This window comes from Apostichopus japonicus, chromosome 2 (assembly GCF_037975245.1).
Source record: "Apostichopus japonicus isolate 1M-3 chromosome 2, ASM3797524v1, whole genome shotgun sequence".
Classification (NCBI taxonomy): domain Eukaryota; kingdom Metazoa; phylum Echinodermata; class Holothuroidea; order Aspidochirotida; family Stichopodidae; genus Apostichopus; species Apostichopus japonicus.
In genome coordinates, this window is record NC_092562.1 from 23,297,494 (window position 1) to 23,309,996 (window position 12,503).

At 35.3% G+C, this 12,503-nt stretch overlaps 1 protein-coding gene across 1 annotated transcript in view; it reads left to right on the top strand.

The window, feature by feature from the left end:
* LOC139982818 (uncharacterized) overlaps positions 1 to 12,503 on the top strand; it is a 66,467-nt gene that overhangs the window by 763 nt on the left and 53,201 nt on the right. Inside the window, exons 2-6 of the mRNA XM_071995927.1 lie at positions 2,716 to 3,039; positions 6,564 to 6,821; positions 7,500 to 7,634; positions 8,463 to 8,618; positions 9,649 to 9,783. Coding sequence (XP_071852028.1) covers positions 2,716 to 3,039; positions 6,564 to 6,821; positions 7,500 to 7,634; positions 8,463 to 8,618; positions 9,649 to 9,783 — 1,008 coding nt within the window. The remainder of the gene's footprint in view (positions 1 to 2,715; positions 3,040 to 6,563; positions 6,822 to 7,499; positions 7,635 to 8,462; positions 8,619 to 9,648; positions 9,784 to 12,503) is intronic.

Here is a 12,503-nt window from a genome sequence, read left to right on the forward strand (position 1 = left end):
TACTACGATTAATAAGGGACGGCTTGCAAATTTAACCGGCGTTGTTTGAAGGCCCAGCCAGCAGCACACAACTGCTCATGATGCAGCCTGCATATCGCTCACGCTTGAGTGCACACGATAAGCGCGACTTTGTACCCTTTCCCAAGTATGTATCTTGTGTTTAAGCTGCATAACGGGACACGTAAAATGGCATTATTACTCCATAACACTGCCTAAATCAAAGCGATCTTTCACTCAATGGAAATCTAAGGTTGACGAGCATCTATCTTCGAACTGGTGTTAGGTGAAAGTCTGAAAACTGTTTGCTGCAAATCATGGTAGCGATATAGCAGCAACCTTGTCTCAAACTCCTTAAATTGTTGTAAATTTTCGAATTATGAAAGATAGCGTGTAGAACATGCCACAAGAAAATACTTTAGGATGTGTTTCGCTACCTTAAGTGCATTGTTATTCTGACACGAAACAATTTTTTCTTCATGTTTTTTGTGTTAATGAACCTAATATTATCCTACCGTTGAAAGTGTATCACACAGTGAAGCCTCACCAACTCGGCAGTTCCATGCTTTCCTTCAAATATATTATACCAAAATCACATAATCGTGTACTGTGGTTTTCCTTTTTTGCTTTTTTTTCTAAAGGGTCGTGGTCATTAACTAAGGAAGTTTGATATCGCGAAACTCGGAATAGACTGGTTACAACTTGTTAAAGTTTTATTTATTGCAGTAATTAATGCTCTCATATTTAACATGGAATTGGGATATCTACACGTGTATTGTTAATATAGCCTAGCTTTGCCGCTAGTACTATAGCTGTGTAGAGCTTGCCTGCACATATCCAAGTCATCATGATATCGATGTTTACTAAACTTTTTTAATTCGTTAATTGTTTGAACATAAGATTCTTATCAATGCCTTCAAAACACATTACGTACTTCCTAAGCTCAAAATGTTACCTGTAATAAGTCGAATTTCACTGTATGTTTATAAAAGCTCTGTGAAGGAGGTGGAGGTGGCAGTAGTGTAGAGTTTACATTTGCACTGTATGTATGCTTTTTTGATACAGTCCCTTTAGTATCTGAATATTAATGATTTACTCTGCATAGTACTGTTATCGTATAATGATGTAGGATGGTGTAGGAAAATAAACCTTAACCTGAAAGTCTTTGAGGCAGCCATTGTAACCAAGAATATTCTAAAATAATAAGGATATTATACAATTTAACGCAGTTCACATTGTACATATTTCCATGTCTTTAACTTTAAGCATCGTAATTTCAACTGCCTTATACTTTGAAGAAAACAAAAATTGTGATAACTGCTACATACACAGTGTACAAACATGCAAATTATACTTTCGCACTAGATGTCACTTCTTCATTGCACTTTTTGTATTTTATAAGATTTGAATGAATAAATTAATTTCCTATCTTGAAGTGTACTTGTAAGATATTCAGTATTACTGTACTATTGGTCTGGACCCTAAATTGACTTATCACAAAGAGACTATTACACTATGGTGATCGAATCATTCAATTATGTGACGTTGTCTTCCAGTCAATTCAAAGAAATTCAAATTTGAGTATTCTGTGGCTGAATCTATTGTTAATCTGTTCATTGAAAGTGACCTTCAGTAATTAATGTAAAAGTATATGACCGATTGATTAATTATCACAGCAGCTTGGGTAGGAATTAAAGTGTAGCCATTTCAGGGCAAATTTTCAATGGTAGTCCGATAGTCTGATGATGACCAAATTTCTGTTCAGACAACCAAAATCAGTTATGGGTGTTTACATCAAAGTAGATAAGATTGAATGGAAAATATGCCCAAGTTGGTAAAATTATGAATTGCCATCACCCCAAAGCTGGTTTTTCTATTCACCAACTGACAGTACACATGTCTATTTCAGTGTACATCCACCCATACTGGTCATTGTTAGTTTTTTGGACCAAATTTGCTGTTCAGACAACCAAAGGCCTGGTTGTCCGAGGGATTATGTCAGACAAAATCCTTAAAAATTTGCCCAGCTGGTCCTTTGGAGAAATTTTCCAAAGCAGGCCATGCGTTCAACTACAAATAGAACCTATAAAAATTTCATACTGTAGGTCAACCGAAGAAGCTACAAAGTTTCTAAGTTTCATTGTTTTAATCTTTCCTGTTCTTAATCCGTTGAAAACTATCAGCTCGGTAAATAAATCATGCAGTCACTTGTTTCTAAACAAATGCAAGTTGTCAGTACATTACACATGGTGTGTTGATAATCTACTGACTCTAGTAATATTCAGTTGAACTAGACTTGCATTAACAGTAAAAGCTAAGCTTTATAACATGTACTAGAATTGTATTACTGTTATCTACAACTTACAATCAATTGCAAACTTTGTGAGTGTTTCAAGCATGAACTTTAATTAGCAAACCTGGATGTGATTAACTCAATGATATGTGATCTGTTCAACTTCCTATGGATGGCTTCATGTATTCACTTGAATTGTGCATTAATTGTTTGCGAACTAGTTTAAACCATTTATAAAGTTGCGTTTGCAAGCTGAAGTTACATATTGCACGGCAAATTTCCAAGCTGAGCAATAGTAAACATGGATGAAAACTCTAGGAAAACTTTCCGTCTGTCCACGAGAGTTCTGTTTTAAGAGGAACCTGGTTAATAGAGGTAACTAGGATATATATATATACCATCATTATAATATTGTTATTTTTCAGATAAGGTTCAGATGACTGTGATGTCATTCAAGTCAAAAGATGCTGGAAATTTTTCTACTCAGCCTCTTCCTCACTTTGAGTGTTATCTTGGAGCAGGAGATGATGATGCAGCTGTGACTTCAAGTAGAGCTTATAACACAGGAAATAACAATCCTGATCCCACAGTGAGTGATACCATGATCTCAGGACTTCCTGCAAACATAACTGGATATAATGTTTCCATTGCCTCTGCTAAAGGCAATGCATTTGGTGTTTTCAATTGTACAGCAACGAAGGCCGATAGAGAGGCTACTACCATCATGACTATCTTCCTGCATTTTAATGGTGAGTTTAATAAATTAAGCTCAAATACACAAAATATGTTCAAAATGTGACTGCGTTTTTGTAACAATGATTTGTTTCTATCATCTGTATGTAAGTGTATATGTATACCCTACAATAATTATACAACCGATTAAAACAAGTCTAAAGTAACACCACAGAAATATCACACTAATAAGTAGTATCTTAGCTAATTGATGGAGTGCAGAAGCAATGCATTGATGGAATCAGTGCAAAAATATGAGGCAGAAGTAGTTATCACCTGTGGATAGTCTACCAATACAATAGCCCCATTCTAGCTGCTAGCACTCTTGAAGATTTGACCGTCTTAGTACTACACATCCTTATCCACATGTAACTACCATATACAGAAATACTACTAAACGTACAGCTGTTTATAACGGAAACAGTCTTAACAAATAAACAAAAGAAACCCTCAATTGTGTTCAAAGTTGAAAATTGACTCTACTATTGTTGATGACAAAGCCTGAACAAAAAAACAATTATGTCTTTTTGTGTGTGTGTGTGTTGTTGCTCAGCATGCCTACTGACATAGCAAAAATAAATCAAACATAAACATCTCAAAACTACGCATTATTCAGGCGCGTATCCAGGATTTTCTAACTGGGATCACGAATTACTATGTAAGCAGAGAAGCGCAGGGTACACAAACATTTCTGGTTTTAAACCCCCCCCCCCCCCCCAGATCACCGATAATTGCACTTCTCTGGCTTGAAAATTACCAACCAGATTAACACTTTTGCCTGGGGACCAAGTGTTTCCCAATAGTTTTTTTCATCCATAACCTTTTGAAGATTGTCACCAGTCACACATCATATTCGACCTCATCGCATCTCCTGTGGATCATTGCTTTTGTAGTTGATTCTACGTCGCTGCCCACAATACCCGTCAGCCCCACTTTTCAAGGTTTTAAGCTTATTATTTGTTCAGAATTTGAATATCTTATGAATAAATTCACTTTAAAACATACCCATAATGTTGCAAAAAAATTCATCTATGGACAACCAATATAGAAAACCTCATTCAACCCCCAACGAACCGGTCAAATTGCACGAGTAGAGGGAAGAATGATGACGAATGTTGGTCAGGGAAATTCGAGACACAGTTAAATTATTGGTGTCAAATATTAAAACCTCTTATAATGGTTACAATAAAACTTCGTTGAAGGAAATGAAAAAATACCAGATATTTCCGAAACCGAACACTATACACAGACAGTTTGGAGGCTGAAAGACGCACAGTTTCAAGTTCATTACACACTGAAGGCTTCTATTCCCTATCTGCCTTCAGTTATGGGAAGATCTTGGGATTTTCATCCCTAGATATCGCTAGATATTGCTAGTCGGCATTTAAATATTTTTAGTTGATGAGCTATTTTAGCAAGATGAAAGTAGTCTTTAAGTTACATTGCATCCAGTGTATGCAAGTAATTATACATCAATCATATGTGGAAAAGTGACTTATGACAATGTTGATTGAAATATGGTTGAGGGACTTGCATATTAAAACTTGTAACTGGTACAAATATTATCATGATGGCAGAACTCTGCAAAATTCAGATCGGAACGTGACACTCAAAATATTTTCTGCTGGCAGTTGAAATCCATATACAGTAGACAAGATATTTTTATCTTGATTTCAGGCCTAGTAGCAATGGTGGTTTTGTATCATATTATTAAATGTTTTTTAACATGTAACAGAGCTGAAGTTTCAAGATATCACAATTCATTGTTGTGTAGGAATGTCGGTTGCAACAATAGCGCTATAAGCTGACTGTGCATTTGTGAGAATTCTGAGTTAATCCATGTGGGCTGCCTGCAAGGTTCCAGATCTTGTGAAACTTGGATAAAACAAGTTTGGCCTCTGCCCCTTAGATAATAGCTTACAGTAGATACCTTTCACCAACTATTTAGAAAATATTAAAAATTGGGATTTATTGCAATTGTATCTTAAACGTGTTTTATCTAGAATATGAATAATATTTCACCAACATAGGGTGCCATCCATTGTGGTTCAACTATATTGATCCACAAAGGTGGCTGTTACTGTACTTGCTGAGCTGCAAAATGACTATTTGTTTCAAAGGAGAATTAAACACTAGGGTATTGCATGTAAACTTTCTAATAACTAACATTTGTGAAATAGCTCGTCAGAAAAATATTTCCCTGAGTATTCAGGATTTTTAAAATTATTTTTGAAGTGCCCTATAAAAGTGTCCATACTGTTACTTTCAATACCGAGAGTGCTACAAAAATGACATTTAAGGGAGCCACATTGATAACTAACTGCTACTGTCAGGCTATGCAAGGTACAAGCCTGCCTGTTTGTCATATTTGTCCAGCACTTACAGTAGATCCTCTTCCTTGTACCTCAAATACTCCACAAATTCTAAAATAATTACCGTGGCTGCTAACACAACTTATATTCTGGCATATTGTAAACAACCGTCAACATCTAAGCATTCTAAACAATTGTCCGCTGCAGTACATGTTATTTACAGAGTCAATGCAACCATTGACAGAGGAAAACCCTTTGTCAGTATTTCTGTTTGTTCTCTTTACTTTCTCCCTTTATTTCTGGCTCCAAAGGATACAATTCTAAATTCAAAGGTATCAATATTTTCCCCAAACAATCTTTAGACATGGAGGGCTTCTAAAATAAAATTTATGTCCAATCAAAGTGAACGTAAGTCACTGTGAAGAGCAGTAATGATAGTTGTTACTATGTAGGGAGTAATTTAGTGTTCACATTTTGTGTACCAGTTTTGAAGGATTCAGAATCTTGTTTTCTAGTATATATAATGGTTCCTGTGTACAAAAAATTCTGTTCATCTCTGATTCTTTGGACTTGTGTTGCAATTTTCTCAATTAGCTTAGCATTTTGTGCTGCGATCGTGGATAAATTATTCCCTGATATGATGAAAAAGATATTCATCGTCAAAACCATTTTGATTGCCATATTTTGTCAATTCATTTGTGTGTGTTTTTTTTTGCAGTTGTGTAAAGTATTTTTAAGACATTCTAAATTACAGTAAACCTTTAATTTTATTTTGCTTAACATTTCTTACTTTCATTTTGTTGTGAGTGGGCAACTTCCTTTTCTTGAAACAGAATATAAGGCTCACTAGCATCACCTTTGATGTTCCCCGGTTAGTTGCAAAGTAGCATTATGGATCTTTACATAATGCACATGTATAGAAAAAAAATGGAAACTTCCGGGAAAGTTTTTCTAACTAGGTATTATTATGATTTTATTCTGAAAAATGTGAACACCGCAAAACCCTAGGGTTTAATTCTCCTTAACTTTGTTTGGTTTGCTGCCAATTTCATTTCAATTCCCTTCTATACAGTAAACATGAAATGGTCAACTTGCATTAGAACCAATCTGAAAGGACATGACATTTGGAACACAGAACAATATAGCAAATAAATGAACACAAACCAGAAAATGTAGAAAATGTAAAAGTATGTACAGTATGTGAATTGTCAAAATCTTTTATTTTACAGCTTATGTTGTTCCAGTCAATGGACAGTTTACTCAGACTGTTAATGCAGGAGATACTGGGGTCCAGATAGACATGGATTGGCCTGATATGGTAAATTCCAGATGGAGAATCAATAGTTCAATTGAAGATGATACGAGTGAAGACTATGATTACATCATAAACGGAGAAGCTGCTACTGGTGATAATGGTCTCTATGAGTGTCATATTAGCCGTCAAAGAAATCAAGCTCGCCATGGATTGAATAGATTGATTGTCCGTGGTAAGAATAATGTATTTGCTATACTAATTGATTCAGATATAGTACTTGAAGCCTGTGATTACAACTAAAATCACAAATATTTTAGTCTTTGTCACCAATATTTTCTTGTACATTGGTCAATCCATGTCAAATGAACAGATGCATGGAGGTGCCCATGTATTACTGATGCTGGTATGATGTGTTACCAGATGTCTAAAAGGAGGAACATTTGCAAAATAATGTCTGCATGTTTTGTTTGGTAGGATACGGCCGGCCCACACCCAGCAAAATCCCCGATAGTTTTTCTTATTTGGAGGATACTTTTTTATGTATGTAGAGTAAATCTTGTCCTACAGATTAACATATATTGTGATCCAAAGACCTAGTCTTAAATTTAACTAATGTCGTCTTACAAACATTTCTGCTTCTTTTCGCCACAATTAAGGATTGTCAAAGAAATGTGGAAGTCAACAATTTTTGGCAATTGAATTTTTGAAGTCCTCTGACTGTACATACCTTTAATAAATAATGCTTTAAATCAGTAAGCAAAATAGATAACCAGAATTGTCTCCCTTCTCCTCTTCCACTCCAACTTCCACCTCCCCCCCCCCCAAATGAACGTTCAAGGAATATCATATGTTACCACCTTTGTATAATTTCCACCACTATGTTCTCTTTGGTTTTCCTTTCTGTTAACAGCTTGTAGTTCTGGTAGATGGGGTCCACCAGGATGTACCGGTATCTGTGGCAATTGTTACAATGGAGGAGTTTGTGATGATGAAACTGGAAGATGTATCTGTGCCCCTGGATTCATGGGACAAAACTGTCTGACAGGTTTGTTCAATTGTCTGTGAACTTGTTCCTTTCAGGTTGTCTTTGCATGACAGTGATTGGCAATATGGGACACTATTTTGTTAATTCCTGCTCTTCCCATTCCTCCAAGTAAACCTAAGTAATATAGTTTGAAATATTTATAAAACGCATCCACTAGGTTGGGAGTTCTTAACCCAGCCTTTGTTAGTAGTGTTCCCAATAGATCATCCATTTACCATTTTTTTGGGTGATGTTAAAATAAATTTGGTTCCCAGGTAATCTTATTATTTACTTATTGTAGTCCTTAAACTTTTTCTGTAGCACCTTGCATTAATCAAATTTTGTTTATGCCCAAAGAATGTTTAATAGCGTGAACTCCATTAATACCACTAAATTTAAATTTAATGAAATTTCGACAAGCCCAAGGACAGTTTAACTTTCACCACATTTTACTAAGTAGACACTGCTGAACTATGGATATGAATGAGAGGAACAGTAGCTACAATTCATCTTTTGGACAAACACCTGATGCTGAAATAGCCAACATTGTCTCACATTATTCATATCAGAGGAAGCAGTATGTGAATAAGTGACTCTACACTGCCTTTCCCATCACCTATGCAAGGAAACTATACATGTGACTGTGATATACACTATATATTCTGTACAAATATCATGATGTAGTCACAGGTAGCACATGAGTTGAAGAAGATCTCTCTTGGCATACAGTGGAACAACATGAAATACATTTTTTAAAACAATCAGGTGTGGGTTTCTTTATTTCAGGCAGAAAATGCTGATTAATTTTGCATTGAATGTGAAAACAACTCCAAAAATGTTTTCTTTCAGGGTGTGGTCCTGACAAGTTTGGCTATTGTTGTGAGTTTGAGTGTACCATTGGAAATGGAGCAGCTGATGACGGTTGCGGAGGGAGACTGTTTTGTCTCATAGATCCTTTTGGTTGCAGATGTAACTCTGGATTCAAAAATCTTAGTTGTTCAGTGGGTGAGTATTTTGTTGATGCTTTTTGGTTCTTGGAAGTGATTATCAACCAAATTTTGAGTCTGCAAATGAGAGCCATACTACCATATGGTAGTAAGATTGAGAAAGAATTAGCTTATTTGCTATGAGTCACGCCAGCTGAACCTGCAATTTTCACCATTTGTCAAAGTTGGAGGTTATCTGGATGTAAAATTTATTTTATAACGTACAGATAGTTCATAGTTCAGTACATGTTTCATTATGTGCATCAAGTACAGTATAGTGTACTGCATAGTGTGTCAGCATGTACACTTATTCGTGTTTATACAATTTTGTGCTGTAACAGTTTTAGATTCAATTCATTTCCTTTGCCTATCAACTCAGTGGTGCAGTATGAAACCACATGATGAGAAAATTTAGAGTATACTAACAGAATTTAGATTATCATAAAACAAAGTATACCATGTATGAGAAAGCATTGACTTTATCACTGCATGGAATGAAAGCAGAAGAAAAAAATGAAAGCAATTTTCTGGCTACCTATAAAAGAGTATTAGTATATAAGTGTAACTTACTTTGTACGATAATATGAATGGTGGGATGCAATCAGTTGAGGGAAATACAGAGTCTTTATTATTTAGCTTAAATCTTAGTCTTGATAACTGTTCCCAATTCTGGTTTTTTTTTAACCAATAGTTGGGTTTTAAAGATATATTCTTTCAAATCACAGCATAATTGACTCCATCTGCTGTGTCCAATTATTTGTGTGACATAATTTTATTGCATGGTGAAAATTAAATTCTTGTCAAGCGAATGTTAAATTAATACAATTTATGGGATAGCACACATTCTTTGCATTGAAATGGATTTGGCTATAATCTAGGTCATACTATAATCATGATATTAGATCATATTGTGGTTTGCTATAGTACTCTCTCCTTTTGCACAGACATTCTATATTTTTGATCTTGTGATCATATCAATAATTTCTATGAGTCAAATCTAATAAATTGTAAAAGAGCTAACACTCAAGTCTCATATCGTTTCTTTACAGAGTGTGAACCAGGTAAATATGGTGCTGGCTGTTTACAAGATTGTCACTGTCAGAATCAAAGCAGCTGTAACAGATTTACAGGAGAATGTGACACTGGAGGCTGCCAAGCTGCATGGAGTGGGAATAATTGTCAGAGTAAGTTGGATACTTTTATTGGAACCGTCAGTTAGGTTAGGTTTTATAAGGTACATGATAACAACCTTTTCATTGTATTTATGTATGTTTAAGGCAATCATTACACATATTAGTTATATCAAGTGAGCTGTTGTAAAATGCTCACCTGTAAGTTTATTTCTTTGCAGTTATATACCTTGACACATTTCATTATGGAGGGTTTAAATGTATACCTAATCGCTTTGCATTGCTTTTACTCAAACTGACTACAAGTAGCTGAAACTTGTATTTCCTCCTTTACTTCCTTATATAATTCAGTACAGTCTGTTGAAGCACACACTATATAACTGTACACGCTATAGTTACTCAGTGCATTCATTGTATACCTTTGTCACGGAATGGTGATTACATTGGTGGAATTTTAACCCCAAATTGACTGAAAAAAATTCACTGACAGGAGTTATTTGTAAGAAATTTGCAAGGCAAATAAACATGTTTGAATTTTTTTCAATAAGGTAGTTATTCAACGGATATTCCAAAGGCCAAGATGATTGCCTAACAAAAAAATATTAACCATCGTCTGCACCTTAAAACCACATCCTGGTAGCAATTTGTGTGTTGAAGGATTTCAATTAAATTAAGTTGGTGATAATTTGCCAATGTAGAATGAATGATGTCATCATGTCAATTAAGCTGAATAATATTTTATCACTAATCCACAGAAGAAAATAATATTTACACAAAGACATTGAACTGTTCAAATAATTTAACAGACAATATTAACAGCTGAGCAAACATTTCAAATGTATCATATTTTAAGTATAACTCAACGTGAAGATTATAATAGCGTATAACTAAAAGGTCTCATGATGGCATCACAGATCATCTTGTACTCTGATACATTTTACAGAGTAAAACAGGTGTTTTCTGTACATATACAAACAAACCAACTGTACAGAGCTTGCTTGAGCTTCAAACTTGTTATTTGATTAGGTGCTATGTAGGAAGTTCTCTGCTGCTTTTTTTAATGTGATATGTCAGTAAGTACAAGCACGCAAATTCTTGTAAATCTTGTAAGCAAGCATATCATATGTAGCACCATATGCACTAGTCAAAAGATGACAGATTATGAAACATTCTGAGTATGTCTACATAATGTGGCTTAAGGTTCAATGTTACCGTGAAATTGAATTAATGTACTTGCATTTACTGCAGTAGAAAACTACGAAAACTAATAAACACACAACTAAGCAGCAAAAATATATTTTTGTTAAAGCTGTACTAGGCCTAAGCAACTTTGAAGCAAGTTAGGAGAAGCACTCCTATAATGGCTTTTCTGGGCAATCAATGCTTACTTTTCACATGTCAATGTTTAATGTTACAAGTGTAATAACTGTCTATCATTGTGTTATAGCACTCATTTGAGAAGCCACCCTTTAGTAAGATTGCCGTTCATTTTTCGCCACTGCCCACTTCTTCACCTTTTAAGGTTATTAGTCTGGAACGTTAGCCTGTGTTATGTAATCAATTTGCAACGCGTAGCAAAGGAAACGAGCGTGGAAAAGGCCTTGTTCACATATAAGAACACAAGGGCGATTATTGATATTAAGTCCGCGAAGAGGATTATCAATTACGAACATGACACGTCTTAATAAAGCAAGAGTGAGTTTCGTATTAAGTCCGCTTGCGAGATTAATGATCCGCACAGGCGTGTGAAGGTCATATCAGCTGTTTACGTTTCCCTGTGGTTTGCCATTTGCCACATGTGCTGTACTATTTTGGTACGTACTCCGTACACCATTGCGCCAGACTCTCAATCATTGCACATAACAGTATATACTGTTTTTAAATTTCAAACCAATCCGTACAACGGTACCACTATATACCATTACAAGTAAACCCAGATTCAAATTTCTTACAAACCCTTCAAATTGATGAGCGAATGATCTTTCTAATCACTGTTTTACTGCTGATATCGTATTTGAGGCTTATCCAACATCGAAGGTGTGCAGTTAAAGGTAGTCAGTATAGACCCCAAATTGTAGCACACTTTAATTGCTAGAAGTTTTCAAAAAGTACTTTCATGGAGGTCTATACACTCCAAATTGTTCTTAGACATTTTTAAGGAACTTACAAAATTGCTGAATGTCCCAGTGAGGAAAATTCCTCAAGGGTTTTTAATAAAAACAGTTTTAGAATATTGACCGCAGGTGACCATATTTAAATATCTAGCATACTTGGGACCAATACAGTACAGTCTTTGCATTGGCTAATGTAACTTCATTATAGGCAGGCCATACGTAATGGTTTTAGCCTTTTGTAACTACCGTAGCAACCGATTCCAAAATCATCCGTTTGGAAAAAAAACATACATTTTTGATTTTGACCTCTTCAAAAACATGTGAGTTTGGCCTACAATGAACTATAGTTTATTAGATTTAAGTGGACTGTCCATTCAGTTTGTTTTAGTCTCACAACCTTAACGGTGACTTTTCTGCAGTTAATCGGTGCAAAGAAAAATGAAATGGTTTAACGTATAGCGTCGTTAGGTAGTGTTTCTGTTAAGAAATGCAACGGTCTGGTACTTGAACAAACAAACACAGCGTAGGTTTACCTGATTTGTGAACTATGCTGTATGCCTACTGCACGTTCAAAAATCCGCTCCAAATTTCCACTGGATTGAGTGGATATTATAACTTAGACGGAAATCTCGGGTCATTATAAGTCCGCGATCGTTAACA